The sequence below is a fragment of the Rhinatrema bivittatum genome, chromosome 6 (genome assembly GCF_901001135.1).
Source record: "Rhinatrema bivittatum chromosome 6, aRhiBiv1.1, whole genome shotgun sequence".
Taxonomy (NCBI): domain Eukaryota; kingdom Metazoa; phylum Chordata; class Amphibia; order Gymnophiona; family Rhinatrematidae; genus Rhinatrema; species Rhinatrema bivittatum.
The window spans coordinates 242,055,987-242,076,531 of NC_042620.1; the positions used below are offsets into that span (position 1 = coordinate 242,055,987).

Genomic DNA, 20,545 nt, shown 5'->3' on the forward strand with positions numbered 1-20,545 from the left:
ACCCCTTGCTGCATTAATGTATTTAATATTGCTAAGATCATTTTCTTAAAAAATAAGCATTTCTCTAATGCAGAGAACCACTGAAATTACATCATTGATATATAAAATTTTCTCCTTTCCAGTGCAATTTCCTGGCAGCATTCATATATATTTTGAGGAAAGACCCCCTACAATCAACTTGAAAATATAAATGAACAAAAGTGGGGAAAAATATAGAGGCTCGACTTTGGAAATGCTTTCCAAGTTAAGCCATGCTATAGTATAATAATGAGTTCTGTGAGAGAAAGAAAACATATAAGAATCTAAGACTTGCCATATTGGTTCTGACCAAAGGTCCATCAAGATCCTGTTTCCAACAGAAGCCAAAAGATTGACAGATTCCATGCTGCTTAGCCCAGGGATAAGCAATGGATTTGCCTCATGTTCACATTAATAATTGTTTATGGACTTTTCTTCCAGGAACTTGTCTAAACCTTTTTTAAACCCAGCTACAGTAACAGCTTTTACCACAAGTTCCAGCAATGAATTCCAAAGTTTAATTATGAGTTGAGTAAAAAAAATATTTTCTCTATTTCTTTCCAGTATTCTAATAACTTCATTGCATGCCCCCTAGCCTTTGTACTTTTTGAAAGAGTAGACAACCAATTTGTGTTTATTCGTTCCACTCTCCTCGTTATTTTATATATCTGCCCTCAGTCGTCTCTTCTCCAAGCTGAAGAGCCCTAACCTCTTTAGCCTTTCCTTATAGGGGAATTGTTTCATCCTCTTTATAGTTTTGGTAACCCTTCTCTGTACCTTTTCTAATTGCACAATAATGTTTTGTGAGATGCGTGACCAGAAGTGCACACAATACATAAGGTACAGTTGCACCATGCAGCAATAAATATAGAGGCATTAAGATATTCTCTGTTTCATTCTCCATTCCTTTCTTAATAATTACTAGCATTATATTTGCTCTCTTGGCCACTGCCACACAATGAGCAAAAGATTTCAACATATTATCCACGATGATACCTAGATACTTTTCCTGAGTGGAGACTCCCAATGTGGAACCCTGCATTGTGTAATTATAATTTGGATTGCTCATCCCTACATGTATCACTTTCCACTTGCCCACATTAAATATCATTTGCCATTTGGATGCCAAGTCTCCCAATCTTACAAGTTCTTTTTGTAATTTTTCAAAATCCTCTTGTGATTTAACAACATTGAATAATGTTGTAATGTCAACAAATCTGATCACCTCACCCATTGCTCCCACCTCTAGGTCATTTACAAATATGTTAGAAAGTAGTGGTCCCACTACAGATCCCTGGAGCATTCCACTATTCACCTTTCTCCATTGAGAAATTGACCATCTAGCCCTGCTCTGTCTTCTATCTTTTAACCTGTTCTCAATCCATAATATAATATTGTCTCCTATACCATGATTTTTTAATTTCCTCAAGATTTTCTCATCAATTACTTTGTCAAATGCTTTCTGAAAATCCAGATACACTATCAACTGGCTCATCTTTATCCACGTTTATTCACACCTTCAAAAAATGTAGCAGATTGGTGAGGCAAGTCTTCCCTTGGCTAAATCCATGTTGGCTTTGTCCCATTAAACTATGATTATCTATATGTCCAGTAATTGCGTTCTTTATAATAGTTTCAACCATTTCTCCTGGCACCTAGTCAGGCTCACTGGTCTGTAGTTTCCTGAATCACCCCTGGAACCCTTTTTAAAAACTGGGGTTACATTGGCCACCCTCCAATCTTCAGTACTGTAGCTGATTTTAATGGTAGTATACAGATTACTAAGAGGCTGTAATTCCATTTTTCAATTTTTTTCAGCACTCGAGTTATATACCATCTGTTCCAGATGATTTGCTACTCTTTAGTTTGTCAATTTACCCTATTACATCTTCCAGTTCACTGACATTTGTTTCATTTCCTCTGAATCATCACCTTTAAATACCACACAAATATCAAGCAAATAATTATTTTAATCTCTCTGCTATGGCCTTATCCTCCCTTAGTGCCCCTTTTACACTTTGATTATCTAATGTCCAACTGACTCCCTTACATGCTTTTTGCTTCAAATGTACTTGAAAGTTTTTGAGTTTTTACTTCCACAATATACTTCTTTTCAAATTCTTTGTTTTCCTTATCAATGCTTTGCATCAAACTTGCCAGTGCGTATGCTGTTTCCTGTTTTCATTTGGATCCCTTTTCCATTTTTGAAAGATGGTCTTGTCTCAATTCTGAGATCGATGACATGCCTTCCCCACCATTTGGTGTTGAAGTTAGTGGGTCTGAAGTTATGATATTCCCTCCGCTGTTCTTTTCTCCCAACACCAGCGGCTTAACTCCATACCCTCCACTCTGCTCACCCACCTCTTGATCTCCTCTTTCATCCCCAATGTAATGAGATGTTTCCACTCCTTCTGTGGTCTCAACCTCATTCGAAACGGAGTTTAGGGCAGGGTTAGGTGGGTCCGGAGTTATAGTGGCACTGGGGCTCAGTGATGTATGATGTTTCTGGGGTGTTAATGTCTGCTCCCGACTAACACCCATAGCGGAAACTCCTCCCGGTGTATTTACGTTTAGAGGAGAGAGAAACCCTTCTATCAACTGCTGAGATTGAGCTGAACTAGTAGCAGTTGGGGTCTCTGGGCGTAGTCTGCCCTTTCTCTTTGTATGAGGCATTGTTTTTGGGAAACAAATTTAAAATAGGGATCTCTCAGTTACAGAATTGAGACATATACGATGCTTGCAATCTAATAAGATTACTCCTGGAGTAATGAGATCTGGGGTTGAACCAACACAGAAAATTACTTTGGAAAATATTTGGTCGGTCTTAATGGACTTGAAATCATCCATGAATCAAATGGAAAATAAAAATGACTGATATACATCTTCAAGTTAAAACAACAGATGTGGCAGTGAAGAAACACTCAGAGAAATTGGAAATTCTGGAAAAACAGCTTACTCAAACGCAAGAAATTCAAGCAGGAATAATAAAAGGAGAATTGATTTATTCTAGAAGGATTGAAGTAATTGACAATAATATGAGATATAATAATATAAGAATCCTGAATTTTCCTTATGTAAAATATATATCACCTATGGAACAATTTAAAAGATTTTTAGGGGAGAACTTATTGCTCTCCCCAGAGAAAATACCATCTATTGAAAAAAAAATGTTTATTGTTACAAAAGATAAGGGAAATTTAGAAGGCTTGGATCAATCCCAAACACTGGTAATATTACAGAATTTCTAGAGAAATCCATGGATGAACAGGTAGAATCAAGGGGTACTTTGTGTGTTAGATTTACGAAGATGGAGGATAGAGATCTTATTTTAAGACTTTCTCTCCGTAATCGAAAAAAAACTTATCTCACACAAAAAATGTGGATGTACCGTGATATTACTAGACCCACTCAAATAAGAAGAAGAAATTTCTTATAGATGAGTTCTGAGCTTAAAAAACCCAGAGCTCAGATGGTAGTTTATTTTCCTTGTAAATGTGTAGTAAAATATATGAATGAAAGGTTTGTGTTTATGGAACCCTCAGATCTCAGGAAATTTCTTGAAGCTCGTATTCCTAGTTAGGAATAGTTAGATGAGTTATATGTAAAATAAAGATATAACGTTTAGTGCACTGATGCCTGAAATCTTACCTAATATTGCTCCAGAATAAATAAATATCATAGGATCTCTAATTCCTTATAAATGGTCATGTAAGTCGAAATATTGTTAAAAATTTGATATTGTATTTCCTCTAATTGACCTTGTCATTGATATGTTTATTACTGTCTATAATTGTTATAATAAGCATAAATTAAAAAAAAAAAAGATGGTCTTTTGGCTAGAATAGCCTCTCCCAACTCAAGTTTTATCCATGCTGGCAGTTGTTTGGCCTTCCTTCCAACTTTTTTTAAAATGTGGAATACATTTGATCTGGGCTTTCAAAATGGTATTTTTAAACAACATCCATGCCTGATGTAAACTCTTAACTTTTTCAGTTACTCCTTTCAGTTTTTTCCTAACCATTTTCCTATTTTATCATATTCTCCCTATTGAAAGATAAATGCTATTGTAGATTTCTTTACTCTCCTCCCTCCATTTAGCAAATCAAATTTGATCATGTTATGATCACTATTGCCAAGTGGCCTCAACACTGTTACCTTTCGAACCAAATCATGTCTAAAATATCTCCCACTCTTGTCAGTTCTTGTACCAGCTGCTCTAGGAAGCAGTTATTTAATCTAGAAACTTTACCTTATTAGCGTGTCCTGATGTGACATTTAGCCTGTCAATACTGGGGTAATTAAAATGATCCATTTTAATTACCCCAGTATTTATCATCATCTGTCTGTTCATTCTGGCCAGGTGGATAGTAGTACATCTCCGCTGCTATTCTTTTCCCCTTCTCACATGGAATTTCTACCCATATTATATGGTTCATTTTGTGTCCTGCAGAACTTTTATCCTGTTTGACTCTATGCCCTCTTTAACATATAGCGCCACCCCTCCACCCATTTGATCCATCCTATCATTGCGATATAATTTGTACTCTGGTATCAGAGTGTCTCATTGGTTATCCTTCTTCCATCAGGTCTTTGAGATGCCAATTACACCTACCTTTTCATTCACTGCTATACATTCTAGCTCTCTCATCTTGTTTTTTTTAGACTTCTAACATTTGTATATAGCTATTTCAAATTGTGTTTTTTGTTTCTATTAACAACTTGCTTATCAGTTGCGGTAATTTAGAATCTTTCTTCTCTATCTGTTTGTGACACAGTGCCCCTATTTTTTCCTTTAAACCTGTGCAGGACCAGGTTGGATGGAGGGAGAGAGCTCTGTGGGCAGGACCCTGCTGGGCAGGGAGAGTACTAAGGGTGGGACCAGCTGAGGCAGGATAGGTTTGTGAGTCCAGCTGGGAAAGGGAGGCCCCTACATCTGCAGGAGAAGCCATTCCTGTAAAACTATTCTGACCAGAAGCTTGTAAGTGCACTGTCCTGAGGTAAGGCTGTCTTCCATTGTATTTGAGTGCTATAATATTAATAAGGTTTGTTTGCATTAGAAAAGGCTGGAGTCAGCGAGGTTTTCTGCTCTGGCCCAGAAGTTTTATTTGGCCATCCTCACACTGATCTTTACTTAAAGGGACCTGGGCTACTTCAGCATGTATTGCAAACTCTCTATCGGGATGTCTTAACTTACCCATTTTGTTAGGGTCCTTCAAAGATACATCATTCCGAACCATGCGCTTTAGAGTGTCTATCAACTTTCCCCAGTCATCTAGTTTAAAAGCTGCTCTTTCTATTTTTTAAAGGTTAGTGCCAGCAGCCTGGTGTTCCACCCTAGTTAGGGTGGAGCCCATCCCATTGGAATAGGCTCCCCCTTCCCCTAAAATGTTCCCTAGTTCCTAGCCTCAGATCCAGAAATAAATTTCCAGCACCGTGCTAGTCGAAGCAATTATAATTGCCTCTAGCCACACACACACACACACACTGTGACATTAAACTCCTCTCCTCCTCCTCACAGACACTCATATGGGGGAGTGGGGTGAAATTTAATGTAAGAGTGTGTATGTGTTTGTGTGTGTGTGTGTGTGTATGGCTAGGGGCTGGAAATTTAACTCCTGGGTCTGAGGTAAACTGACGTTTCTGTCAGCCAATAATATCTACTGCTGTGCCCAGTGTGGAAAAAGGATATAAACACTACCAAATGGGCACAGCAAAAGAATAACGCTAAACATTACAAGGATAAATTACTACTTACCTGATAATTTTGTTTTCCTTAGTGTAGACAGATGGACTCAGGACCAGTGGGTTAGGCACTTCTGCCAGAAGATGGAGACAGAGCAAGCTGATGTCACAGAGTATATATATACTCCTGCAGCGACATCAGCCTGCCAGTATTCTCTTCAAAAGCAACTGATTCAAAACAGTCAACCATTACTGTACTCAACCAATAGGAAACACTGACCGCAGGTAATGAATGTATATACTTCAGTCTAGGGACTGAATGAGCACTTACCAGTAAACCCCTGGAACACATAGCCCCACAGGAGGACCATTAAACCAACCATGCAGCAGCCAAGGGCGGGAAGGAAAATGAAATTATCAGATAAGTAGTAATTTCTCCTTTCCTAGCATGTAAACAGATAGACTCAGGACTAGTGGGATGTACCGATGCTATTCCTGACCTAGGGTAGGAGGCTGCCTGCAGTCCAGTCAACACCACAAGTGCAAAGGCTGCATCCTCCCGAGCCTGCACATCCAGATGATAAAACCTAGAAAAGGTGTGTAAGGAGGACCACTTCACAGCTCGGCAAATGTTGACGGGAGACATTAGTCTAACCTCCGCCCATGACACTCCCTGAGCCCTTGTGGAATGAGCTCTAACCTGAGTAGGCAATGGCTTTTCAGCCTCCACATATGTGGCCACAACTACCTCCTTAATCCAGCTAGCTATTGTAGCCCGCTAAGCTGATTCGTCCTGCTTCCTTCCACCATGAAGGACAAACAGGCGATCCATCTTTCAGACAGTTTTAGAAACCTCCAGATACTGCACGACTTGTCTCTTGACATCCAAAGGACGCAACAGGCAAAACTCTTCTGCATCTTTTCCCTTATCCAATGACGGCAAGGAAATGGACTGGTTCAAGTTAAATTCCGAGTCCACTTTAGGCAAGAAAGAGGGAACTGTACGCAGCTGTATCGCTCCTGGAGTCACCCGAAAAAAAAACGGGTCCCAGCAAGACAAGGCCTGCAGCTCGGAAATTCAGCACAAAGAATATAGCACCACCAGAAACACTGTTTTCAAGGTCAATAGCCACAAGGAAAAGCTATGCAGTGGTCAAAACACAGGACCCACCAAGAAATCCAACAATAGGTTAAGACTCCACAAAGGAACCAGTAACCGCAAGGGAGGATGAAGATGATTCACTTCCTTCAAGAAACAAGCCACATCAGGATGAGACAATAAGGATTCACCATTGACCTGGTCTCTGAAACAGGCAAGTGCCACAACCTGTACCTTCAAGGAATTAAGGGCCAACCCCTTATTTAACTCATCTTGCTAAACATCCAAAATGAGCGGGATCTTCACTGAACGAGGAAGAACACCTCAATCTTCACACCAAGCTTCAAATACTTGCCAAACCCACACATAGGTTAAGGAAGTGGAGAAATTCCAAGCACGTAGCGAGGTGGCAATCACCACAGAAGAATAACCACCCTTCAACAAGCAAGCACTTTCAAGGGCCATACCGTAAGACAAAATTGAGTCGGATCTTCCTGAAGGACAGGCCCCAGTGGCAATAGATTCTTGTGTGGTAGAAGACGAAGATGAGTCTCTACCATGAGTCTTCACAGATCTGCATACAATGGTCTTCTGAGCCAACCTGGTGCCATTAGGAGCACCGTCCCCTTGTGGCCTTCAATCCTGCGAACTATTTTGTGCAACAGGGGCCATGGGGGAACGGCATACAGCAGCTTGTCTTCTGGCCAGACTTGTACGAGAATATTGATTCCCACGGACTTCAAATCTTTCCTGTGACTGAAGAAGCGAGGAACCTTCGCATTGTAAGAAGTCTCCAACAGGTCTAGGAATGGAAGGCCCCAGCGATCCGCTATCAGCTGAAACGCCTCGTCTGACCACACCCATTCTCCCAGGTCCAGATTCTCCTGGCTGAGAAAGTCTGTTCACCTTTCTTGCAACGTGAGAGGCCAAGATCACCTGGAGATACCCTTCCGCCCATTCCATAAATTGGTCTATTTCCAGCGACACTTGCTGGCTCTTGGTTCCTCCCTGCTGATTGATATAAGCCACTATCATTGTGTTGTCCGACATTATTTGGATTGCTTGACCCTGCAGTCTGTCACTGAACTGCAAGTACGCCAACCAGACCACCCTGGCTTCCAGGCGATTGATGTTCCAGAGAGACTCTTCTGTATTCCAGTGCCCTTAGTTCCTAACAGTGCGCTCCTCAACCCTGGAGACTCGCACCTGTCGTGAGTATCAACCAGTTTAGCAACATCAGGGAAACTCCCTTTCTCAACCACCACTGCAGGTGAGAGCAGATTTCCATCAGCAAGTGGAGCCGAACTGAATAGGCCTGTGACTGTGGGTTCCAACGAGACAGCAGGAAGCGCTGAAGAGAACATATATGCACCCTTACTCATAGCACCACTTCCAGGGTTGCTGCCATCAAACCAGGTACCTGAAGATAGGACCACACTGTCGGGCATATAGTGTTCACCAAAATATGCACCTGCAACTTTAACGTCTGAATCCGAACCTCTGGCAGGGAAACTTTGCCCTGCCTCATATCAAACTGAACACCCAGGTACTCCAATGACTGAGAAGGCTGAAGACTTATCTTGGCTAGGTTCACTACCCGACCAAGCTCCTGCAATGAGGAGATCACCTTGCGGGTCACCAAGCAGCTCTCTTCCAGAAACGTGGCTCAAATCAGCCAGCCCTCCAAATATGGATGTACTAGGATCCTCTCTCAACTCTGCTGCTGCCACCACCATCATAAACTTGGAAAATGTTCTGGGCCTGGTGGCTAGACCAAAAGGCATCACCTGAAACTGATAATGGTGCCCCAGCACCACAAAATGCAGAAAATGTTGGTGCTCCATCTCAATGGGAATATGGAGGTAGGCCTCAGACAGATCCAGAGAGCACAGATATTCCCCCAAATGCATGGCCATTTTCACCAAGTGCAAGGTTTCCATGTGAAAAACAGTCACCCGCAAATGACGGTTGACTCTTTTGAGATCCAGGATGGGATGAAAGGAGCCTTTCTTCTTGGGCACAGCAAAATAAATGGAATATTGCCCCCATACCTTCCTGAGACGTAGGCACTGGAACCACAGTCCTCAGACTGAGAAGCCTTGACAAGGTAGATTCCACTGCCTGCTTCTTCTGCGGGGGGTGGCAAGGAGACTCCATGAACACGTCCCAAGGAACACCGCAAAATTCCAACGCATATCCTTCTCATAACCACTCCAGGACCCACTGATCCAATGTGATTTCAACCCACCTCTTATAAAAAAGAGAAAAATGTCCACCATCTCTTGTCTCTGGGGGTGGGTTGGCAAACCTTCATTGTGAGGCTTGGGAAGATCCACCACCCAAGCCCGCGCTCAAGGCAGCGGCCATGGACGTTGGAAGGCAGCGGGGCCTCCGATCATGGACGCCCGGATAGAGGCAGGAAGGTCCATGAACGGAAGCCCCGACCTTGGACGTCCGGCCGGGCGCTCAAGGCAGCGGCCATGGACGTTGGAAGGCAGCGGGCCTCCAATCATGGACGCCCGGATAGAGGTGTGAAGGTCCATGAACGGAAGCCGCGACCTTGGACGTCCGGCCGGGCGCCCGGACGTGGAAGGTTGGGGGTGGCCTCCGAACAAGAGGACGTCCGGATGCTCAGGGCAGTGGCCCCGGTGTCCATGCGGGGTCTGTAGAAAAGAACCATCCACTTACCTGGTGGAATGACATTTGAAATGACAGGTACCTGTATAGGCGCTTTATACCGCTCTATACAGTAAAATGGATTGCGAACGCCTACCGCTTCATAGGCGCGCTTTGGACGCTCGTTTGCCACCGCTTGAATTTGCGTCTAATTTAAATACTGAATCGAGCCGCTTTGTGAACCAAAATATGCGTGCGTCAAACGCACGGGCGCCCGGCACTTTTTCTTACACATCCGTACTGTATCGGTCTGTTGGGTTGTCTAGCACGAAAGGAATGAGATCTGCCAAAAGGCAGAGTCCTTTGAAAGGTTGACCCTCGGTAGGGACAAAACCGTTTGGAACCCCTAAGACAACCCCTCATACCAAAGGGGCGCTGCAACTGCTTCTTATCCTCCAGCAACCAAGGATTTGCCCCATTACTGGCCAGTTTGTCCAACTCGCTTCCAAACAAGAAGGCACCTTTAAAGGGCAACTTCGTAAGATTAGCTTTGGAGGTCGCATCGGCCGACCAATTACGCAGCCATAATTGACACCTGGCCGCTATTACCGAAGCCACTCCCCTAGCCAAGGTACAGACCAAATCGCAACCCACATTTGCTAAAAAGGCAGCGGGGGGTTCCATAACTGCTCTGGAGTTCATCCCAGAATCATCAATCTCCTGAGAGAGAAGCAGACAAGACCGAGCCACCAGGGCACAACAGGAAGATATCTGCAATGTTGTTGCCACTGCTTCAAATGCTTGTTTGAGAATGGCCTCAATTCTCCTATCATGCACATTCTTCAAGGTCGATCCTCCCTCCACGGGAATAGTCGTCCGCTTAGAGACTTTCAGAAAATGCAAATGCTCTCTCACCGCTGGATCCAGGGGATACAGACCTTCCAATGTCCGACCCCCTTTGAAATCTGCCTCTGGAGCATCCCATTCAAGATCAATCAATTCTTGAATGGCTTCCATAACAGGGAAAAAACATGAAGCTTTACGCAAAATCAGAGAAAGACAATTCTCCCTGAGCCTGCAATCACTGCTGACACTTTAGAGGGCACTTCAGGCTGAGATGCCAGAATATGACAGGCAACACAGAAAGGAGCTTAGGTTTTTTGTTCACTGGTGCCATTAGCTCGTCAGTCGTCTGAGAATGTGCGTCCAGCTGGCCCTGCGCTCAAAAATTTCAAGTGCACAAATTTTATACACATAAAATTAGGCTCCCCAAGAGTAAGCACCAAAAAAAACAAACGCACAAACAGTGCACCAAAATCTGTGCACACCACCGATATGCTTAAAAAATGTGTGCACAGGAAGTGCGGCCAAAACTGGGCACACAATTCATACGCAGAGCCAGACGCATTGCGCAGACCAACATTCCTGTAGAGGCAGTAGAACACGCACAGAAGCACGTGAAAATGCCACCGAGGCCTACCACGTAGCGTGCAGGAAAAAGCCTAACAGCAGGGCCTTGCCCACCCAGGCTGCTCAACCTGCCAGGCTGCCCACTTTTCTTAACTACACGGGAGAGGAAACAAACGTCAGAATGTCGAACACAGGGACCAAAGGAAGTCCTACAAAACCCCTCTACACTGTTTCTGACTTTTTTTTTTTTTTAACTTACCTGAGCTCGGCCCTTCCCGGCTGAGTACACAGACAGTCTCTGGCTGCGGAGGGAGAGGGCATCTGCTGTCACCACTGCGCTCGGCTTCCTGCACCAGCTGCCTTTAAGCTGAACAATTAGCTAAGTCCATGCTAGCGGAAAACCAGCTACCGGACCAAGGCACATATCTGAGGGATCATGGAAATCAACTCAGGAATTCTTAACTGAGGGAGAGACCATCTGGCATCATCACAGGAGAGTGGGGCTTTTTTTTTTTTTTTAATTCTCCTTCTAAAATCTAAAGCAATCCCCCATAGGGAGACGCATGTCCACTATCTACTGGAGACGAAGAATACTGGCGGGCTGATGTCACTGCAGGAGTATACGTACTGTGATGTCAGCTTGCTCCGTCTCCACCTGCTGGCAGGGAAGCATAAACACACTGGTCCTGAGTCCATCTGCTACACACTAGGAAAATGTGAGTTAACTTTTACTCCACCTCAGTCCCAGGAGTTGAATTTCCAGCATTAAGAAAAAAGGGCCTTAAGCTGTCTGCTCTTTAGTATACTCCTGCATTGCTGGGAAATATCTAATACCTTCATTGACATTGGGAGTTGTATGCACCTGTGCTAATTTTAGTGCTGGTTTTAACTTCTGTTTTAGCACAGAACTTTTCCATGCAAAATAACCTTGTTAAATACCAGAAGTGAGTCACTGTGGAAAAAGAACAGTAGAAACCAAGAAACTGCAAGGGAGGGAAGGGGCAACAGGAGGGCAGAAGAGTAGTGAAAAAGGGGGAGGGGGAAGATGGAAGAAGTGCATGCATACTCACTCTTACACCCCTTCATACCACCACCTACCTAAACATCATCCCTCTCCCCACCTCACCCCCCCCCCCCACAAACACCCCCTTCCCCTCACATACAGTGATGAGAAGGGTGATAATGTGAGGGAAAGAGTGCTCCCACCTATATACCCTCTCTTCATACCCTAAACCACTACCCCCACTCCAATCACTAAGAGGGCTAAGGGGAGGGTCCTATTTTGGAGTTTTGTTGAACAGGAGTCCCTTGGAGTCTGGATCTTTGAAATGGGAAAGAGAGAGGCAGTGGTCAGGATTCCCAAAGGAATGGCAGATAAATACCAGTATTAATAAAAAACTGACAACCCTGCCTTTTATCCTTTCCTAGCGCCTGCCCTCTTAGGAAGTGAGAGATGGCTGAATGGTGGGAGTCTGTGAATAGCACATTGTGACTCTATCCCATACATTCTTGCTCCTTCTCTACTTCCCTCCCTTTTCCCCTCTCACTCATAGCCCCTCTTCCCTTTCTTTCCCTTGCCAGAACTGTCTTGAATACAAGTTTGTGCCAAGCCGAGATGCACAGCAGTAGAGGATGTATTGTTCAGCTGTAGGTACCTTACACTTTGGGGTACATTTTCAAAAACAGCGAGCGCGTACTTTTGTTCGCGCGTAGACGCGCGTATCTTATAAAATCCGGGGTCGGCGCGCACAAGGGGGTGCACATTTGTGCAACCTGCGCGCGCCAAGCCCGGCGCGTGCTGCCTGTTCCCTCCAAGGCCACTCCGAAATCGGAGCGGCCTCGGAGGGAACTTTTCTTCCGCCTCCCCTCACCTTCCCCTACCTAACCCACCCCCCCGGCCCTATCTAAACCCCCCCTACCTTTGTCGGCAAATTTACGCCTACCCGCGGCAGGTGTAAATCTGCGTGCGCCAGCGGGCTGCTGGCGCGCCATCACCCGACCCGGGGGCTGGTCCAGAGGCCTCGGCCAAGCCCGCGGGCCTGCGCCACACCCCCGGACCCGCCCCAAACCACCCCTTGACCCCCGGACATGCCCCCAGACACACCCCTCCCGCCCCTTTTACGAAGCCCTGGGACTTTCGTGCATCCTGGGGCTATGCGCGCACCAGTGGCCTATGCAAAATAGGCGCACTGGCGTGCGAGTGCCCTGTGCACATAAATACGGCCGGATTTACGCGTGGAGGGCTTTTAAAATCCGGCCCTTTGATTTTACTTGTCATGCCTTGCCACAATGGCCTTGCATTCAAAACTGGAGTGCATGTCAATTTTTAGGCACAATCTTGTATGCAAGGTCATTGTGGCAACACATAGCAAGTAAAATCTAAGCAAAAGGTCTATGGGCCAGCCCTCTACAGCTGAACAATATGCACTGGTACTATGGCACAATGGCTTTGAATGCAAGATTGGATTGTACATCCTGATTTGCGCATAGTATCACTTGCAAGGCCATTTTAGCAAGGCATGTCCAGTAAAATCAAAGGGTAAGGTCTCTGGGGTGGCTACCAACAGCTAAACTGTTCACTCTCTTTTGTACCAAGCTGGGATTTATTTATTTTATATTCTGCTTTTTAGTGGGCTTTTGAAAATTGCTATGACATATGCCATTGAATTGTCCATAGGATTTACTTGTGCAAGTGTACTTTACACACATAAATGGCTTTGGAAATTGCTACAATAGTATATTACCTTTACACATGTGAATCTGGTACTAAGTTTGTAGCTGAGACAATGGAGGGCGAAGTGACTTGCACAAGAACATAAGGAGGGACAACAGGATTTGAACCCTGTTTTCCCTACCATGCAGCCTGACCATTAGGCTACTCCTCCACTCCACAACACTACAGAAAGCTTACCCTTTGATTTCACTTGGCATGCCTTGTCCAAATGGCTTTGTATGTGAGATTGTGCCCAAGTTGGGATGCTCAGCATCAATTTTGCATGCAAGGCTATTTTGGTCATACTCCTTCCACCTTCCAGCATCTGTCTCCTAACACCTGTTTTTAAAGCACTTTTATCTGCATTAGTGTGGATTGTGAGGTTAAGACATTTTTACAGTGCTTTTTTTTCACTCCTGATTTATTTGCATGGCATTAGCTTACTGCATCCCATAGCAGCATGGGTTTCCTATACCTGAGTAAACTAAAACCCATGCAAAAGATTTTAGTGCTAGCACAGCCTTCTAGGAATCTACGTTGGAAAGCATTCCTGAAGCCATGCCTCTGCATACTTCCTTACTTGTTTCACTGGTGCCCAGGTTGAGTTCCTCTTAAATTTCCCATTTATAAAATAGTTTTGAGGTTCCCATGAGCCAGTTTCATACTCCAGATCTAGCAACTCTGCATTGGACGGGGTGGAGGGAGAACTTCTTTTGCTGACAGCAGTGGTGGCAGCAGCATAACCAAAACCTTGGCCCCTCGCTCTCAGTCCCTTCTGGCCTCTCTGTCGGTGGTGACCGCACAACGCATGCGGGACCGACCTCGGCCCAGTTCCTTGCCCTCCAGGCCAGCACCGAATGCTTGCAAACGCGGTGTCACACATTTTGCTCTCCCACATGTAGCGTTACAACGCGTCACCTCCTCACCCCCATATTAAAAACCACGTCGCACGCCGGGCCAGCTCATAGCCCCGACACCTCGTGCTGGATGGTATGGAACACAAACGCACAACCCGGAAGCCCCACCCCCCCGCTCCTGGGCGTCCTAGGTCGGAGCGGTTTGCCCGTTGCGCCGGAAGAGGCGGGGCTTGAGCGGGCGCTGTTCTTTCCGCGGCCGGGGGGTTTCTTCTTCGCCTTCTCTCGGGGCAGCCTGGCGCTTCCTTCCGGTGCGTGTGGTTCTGTCCCACCCCCCCCTTAGACGCCGTGGCGAGAGAAAGGCGGAGGGCTGGGCACAGAGTAAACGGCCGGAACCGGGCCCAGCGCGCCCCCCCCCCCCCGCCGCAGGGCGACACCTCCAGCTTCCGGCCCTAGTCGAAGCCCTCCTCGTTCTCACCTCCCCCCCCCGGGAAGGGAAGGCGGAGGAGAGGCCGTGCCTGTCTCAACGGAAAATTTACCCCCCCCCCCCCAACCTTCCCCCACTTCGGCCGGGCCCGGCGCGGCTTCCTCGCGGGGGCTACTCGGGTTGAGGCCTCCCTGGGCGGGCCCCGGGCTGCGCCGAAGGCAGGTGGGGAAAAAGCAGAGCTGCATAAACGGGGCTCGACTGCTTCTGGGAAACAGGGATTAGGGGGGGCGGGGGAAACAAGGGGTCTTTCGTTTTCTTGCTTTTATGTCTGTGTCTTTTTCAGGGTGCGGTGCTTGTACCTCGGCGAGCGAGTCACGGAAGAGCTGCAGGGGGAGGGTAACTACTGCCCTCCAAACCCCTCTCACCACGAGCCTGGCCGGCCATGAAAACCCTGCCACTGACCTCGGCGGCAGCAGATTAAATCTCCCCAGAGGGAGGACGTTCTCTTGCATTCATTGTATGCTTTTATGTTGCTTGGCGGACGAAAAAAAAACCCCAATGAGGGAATACAAAGTAGTTGTTCTAGGGAGTGGAGGGGTCGGTAAATCTGCTCTCACTGTGCAGTTTGTCACGGGGACTTTCATCGAAAAATATGACCCCACCATTGAAGATTTTTATCGCAAAGAAATTGAAGTGGACTCGTCACCCTCTGTACTTGAAATTCTGGATACCGCTGGGACTGAGCAGTTTGCTTCCATGAGAGATCTCTACATTAAAAACGGACAGGGTTTCATACTGGTGTATAGTCTGGTTAATCAGCAATCTTTCCAGGTAAGAAAAATTTGGACCAGTTGTGCGCCAGCAAAGTATGATATGAAATATACTCATGAAGATGGTATAGCATTACAGGTCTATGGTCTGGCTCACATCCTTTCCATTTTGTATGCTTAGAGGGTTTGCAGTCATGGAGCTAACCACAAAGTAAAACCTCTTAAAACGAACTTTTAATACATTTCATGCTGGTAAAATATTACTATACTCTCATACTATTTTACCGGCTACTAGCATCCTGCTTTCCCTCTTACTGCCTCTGACGTTGCTTCTGCCTTAACTTGCCAATTTCTTGTTCTATGACCCCCTAGTAAATCCTGATTCACTGACTTCTTTTTTTTAATGCAAAAACATTTTATTGGTTATATAGAATATAACCTAGTAGATGTGAAGCATTTAGCCTACTTAGTTTTCCCAGTTGTCCTTGCCAACACTACACTAGCTGAAGGTACCGGTATCTTCCGCCATCAGCCATACAAACTTGACCGCTATCACTTTTCTAGCTATGACATCCCCCTTTCTTACCCTTGCCCCAGTACCTCATTGTACTAAGGATATCATCCAGCTATCAGCAATACATTTCACCACCTGCAACATATATTCTCCTTGACCTTTTTGGCTAAGATCTAAGCATGTCTGAGCTATGAGTTTAGGATGGTCCCTTGAAGCTGTTTAGTATGGGTCCCACTGGGAAAAATGTCTTAGTAGTTGGCAGTGTAGGAGGATTAAAACACCACCTTGGCACTGGTGAATCAGTTGATTGGGAAATATGTGAAGATAATATGCTGTGGTATAACACATGGTGTACAGATATGGGAGAAAAAAGTACTTCTTTTAAGCAGGTGGTTTAATCCTCCTGTTTGGTAAGAGTTACATCTGCCCACCTTCCTAGCTGGGAATCATAACTAACTTGACCTGTAATCCGTGCTAGAAAACTGGCCACCTCTTGCCCCCATTAAACTTAAGACATCAAAGCTTTGTTTACCATTTCATGTTGGTTGACCTTGTCTCTTGTTTGAACTTAACACAGGCCTACTGCTGTTCTGTCCAAGTTAGCGTCGTCTTCTCCCTTTTTTGGCCTCTGCTGTTACCTATGATTGAGCATATATATTACAATTGGTCCACAGCCCAAGACACTAACCCCTTATGTTTACCTCCACACCCATCCTTCCCACAGCCCTCTGTGTCTTCAACAAGCTTGCTTAAATTTGGTTAGCTTTGGTTACTACCATCTGTGCTGATAAGGGACTATAGCAGGTATCTACCTACTTCTCAGAAAAGAAGCATCTTCTTTTGAACCTTTCTTCTAGCTTCATATTATGATTCCTCATCCTTTAATTTTTTTTTTTCATGGATAATGCCTGCTAAATATTTGTATTTCTGTTTATCCCTTTTCTCCTCCAGTGAGTAGATTTTGCAAAAACCTTAAGCCTGTCTGAGTTGCAGACTCTCTGCCATTTCTGTAGCCCTTCTCAGACCTGCTTCCATCCTATCAATATCTTTACTAAGGTATGCCCTCCAGACCTGAGCACAGTAGAGATCTGGTCTCACTAGTGACATACAAGGGCAATGTTAATCCTTTTTTTTCTGCTGGTGATATCTCCTTATACATACTGTTAACTTTTCTCTGCTGTTTTATTCTGACAAGCAAGTTTTTACTGGGTCACAGCTGATGTGACACTTTCATTTTTTAAGGCTATTCACTTGGTTTTTCCAAATTGGTTCTTTCAATTGTATCACTGTTAATGTTGGAATTAATTATAATTGAAATATCTTTCCTACTGGCAAGAAAAAGCATTTGGCATCAATGAATTGATGGATTGGGAATAGTGTGCTGTAGTGTAACTTACAAACATCAAGTATGTAAATATGAATTTGATGAATTACTTAATTGTTTTGCTTTCTGGTATAATATGTACTGTGGCCAAAATAAGGCACACTGAATTCCTCTGCTTTTCTTAGCCTCATTTCTAGTCAGACTCTGAAGGCAGATTCGCGGCGGGAAATCGCTCCCTGACCCCCGCTGGACCTCCAGGAACTTTTGGCCAGCTTGTGGGGGGCCTCCTGACCCCCATGAGACTTGCCAAAAGTCCAGCGGGGGTCCGGAAGGACCTCCTGCCGTCCAATCGTGTTCGTCTATGGCCGCCGCCATTTTTCGGCGCCATTTTGGAAAATGGTGCCGGCTGAAGACAACAAGATTCAGGAGCCCGTTCCAGACCGCTGCCGTTCCGGACCGCCGCTGGACCCGCAGGTTATTTAAGTCATTTGGGGGGGGTTCGGGAGGGTGGGGGATTTAATTTAAAGGGTCGGGGGTGGGTTTTAGGGGGTTTTAGAATCTCTATTGTATTGTGTTCCATAACGGTTTAAGACGATATTAAAATTATCGGACGATAATTTTAATCGTCCTAAAACGATTCACATCCCTACTCTTTTACAATAGTTTAAAAATGAGTTTGGGACACAGTGTGCTTACTGATTAGTTGAGCTACTAAATTATTTGCTTTCTTAATTGAAATGACTTACCTACGTTCATATTGCTGAAACTTGAAATTTGCATCTTCTTGTGTAATTGTTATCCAGGACATCAAGCCAATGAGGGACCAAATTGTCCGAGTGAAGCGATATGAGAAGGTTCCTCTAATCCTAGTGGGGAATAAAGTGGATCTGGAATCGGAACGAGAGGTTTCTTCTGCAGAAGGCAGATCTTTGGCTCAGGAGTGGGGTTGCCCATTCATGGAGACATCAGCTAAGAGTAAAACCATGGTGGATGAACTGTTTGCTGAGATTGTAAGGCAAATGAACTATGCGTCTCTGCCTGAAAAACAAGATCAGTGTTGTACAACATGCACCATTCAGTGAGAAAGATAAAGAAGAACCTCAATCATGGCCATACAGAGCAGGTTGGTTGAAAGTTTGTCAGGCTAGTGCAGAATATATTGTACGATATTGGCACAACTTTATTAAAGTGTTTTTACTATCAGTCAATAAAACATGTCATAAGCAAAGCTTGTTAATAGTGCCCTGCATGTAAAATAATCATGGAAAGCTCATGAGGGTGTGAACTTTGGTAGTAAATCTGTCCTAGATGGAGAGATGGTATACCGATTAAAGCAGATATATTTGAGTTGTGACTGCCATCTTACCTCTACCCTGGCACACATCTGACTTATGAAGCATTTAAGAAGTCAAATGGAGAATGCATAGAGTAGAGCAGGGCTTCCCAGACCTCTGCTGACAACTCCACAGCCAGTTAGATTTTCAGGATGTCTGAAATGAATATGCATATAAAAAGTTTAAACACTGGAACACCAGTTTGTACAACTATCGTGTGTATTGATATCCTGGCTGACTGGGGGGTCACAGGACAGATTTGGAAAGCTCTGTACTAGATTAATAATTTTTTTTATTAGCTGAAAACCGTTGAAGTTTCCCGGAGGCCCTTATTCATTGTTTTTCTCCTCAGCCCTACTTTAGCACTTCTTCTCAGACTATGCTCGCTCGCCTGCACACTTTGACCTCCCTGCCCCAGCTCTGTCCCAGTGTTCTTCCTCCCTTGCCTGACACCAGTACATCCTGACCCCCCCCCCCCAACTCAACCCAGCATACTGACTTCCACTCACCGATCCCAGAACAGTCCCAATCCCCATCCCTAGCTTGACACCCGCAAATTCTTGTCCACCACTCCCTAAACAACCAAAAATCAAGGAATTCTGAGGAAATGTTACCCCCACATCATCCAACACCTCCCCCATCCCAGCACTTTACTCATCATGTCTTCCAGGGGCAAAAGTCATCCTGTCACTCTTGCCCTGCTCTTCCGGCTTTACAAAATGGCTACCAGTTAACCTCAGGCAGGCACCATTATATTGTGTTAATGTAATGGTAGCAAAACATAACCTCTCTTTCATTTCTAATTTAATTATGACCAACTTGATTCAATGGTAGTGTGACTCTCTAGGACAGTGGTTCCCAATCCTGTCCTGGGGACTCCCCAGCTAGTCTGGTTTTCAGGATATCCACAACGAATATGCATATGAGAGAATTTGCATGCACTGCCTCCATGACATGCATATTTTCTGTCATGCATGTTCATTGTGGATATCCTGAAAACCTGATTGGCTGGGAGGTGCCCAGGGCAGAGTTGGGAACCACTGCTTTAGGAGATCTAGATTTGAGTTCTGGCAACTGTTCCTGGGACCAGTGACTTCTGTGACAGGTGCATTCATAGCCCCTTGAGATAAGTTCAGCCAATGCACAGTGGTGGTAGCAACTGGCTAGACTCTGGGTGCATACATTATAGAGTTGGGAGCCACAATTTGTGGCTTTTGGTCAAAGATTGTTGCAGTGCCTGGTCTGGACAGGAGGGGTTTAAATGGGACAGAAATCTCAGATAATTGTGCATAAAGTTTGTGTTGTAGACTGAGTAGAATTTTAATACAGAGGTTTAATTGGCATGCCAAAGAGACAAGAATAAATTGCTGGTCTTGGAAAAACTGCTTCTCTTCCCTGCCTTCCACTTCAGATTTAATTGCAATAACTTAATATCTTGTTAAATATTTTAATTTAGCAAGATGGCATTGTGGTTACCATAGGATGCAATGGGAAATAAGCAGAGTTGGAGAGCTTGGACCCTCAATTTTATCTTTTTAAATTCTGTGTGTAGTGTTGTACTTTTCAGAGGCCACTTTTTGTATCAACAGTATTCTAGTAAGATTTTTAAATTCTTTATTAATTTTCAAGGCATACAGAGAATGTAATAGCAGCAGGCTCCCTGCACAGCAAGGCTACCCAGTAGGAGATAAAAGAATATCCAGTATAATGTACAAGTATAAGAGGCATACAAGGACAACAGCTATCAAATTTAACTCTGTAGTATTGATGATACATTCCCCAGA

General features: G+C 44.8%; 1 protein-coding gene across 2 annotated transcripts in view; it reads left to right on the forward strand.

Annotated features, from left to right (window-relative positions):
* The first annotated feature begins 14,555 nt into the window (after positions 1-14,555).
* RAP2C (RAP2C, member of RAS oncogene family) overlaps positions 14,556-20,545 on the forward strand; it is a 33,911-nt gene continuing 27,921 nt past the window's right edge. The window contains exons 1-3 of one of the 2 annotated variants that reach the window (XM_029606684.1): positions 14,556-14,703; positions 15,163-15,650; positions 18,231-18,550. In XM_029606684.1, the coding sequence (XP_029462544.1) occupies positions 15,339-15,650; positions 18,231-18,509 (591 nt within the window). In that variant the 5' untranslated portion in view covers positions 14,556-14,703; positions 15,163-15,338 and the 3' untranslated portion in view covers positions 18,510-18,550. Of the gene's footprint in view, positions 14,704-14,752; positions 15,042-15,162; positions 15,651-18,230; positions 18,551-20,545 lie in introns of those variants that run through there. The other variant, XM_029606685.1, reaches the window with a different exon arrangement.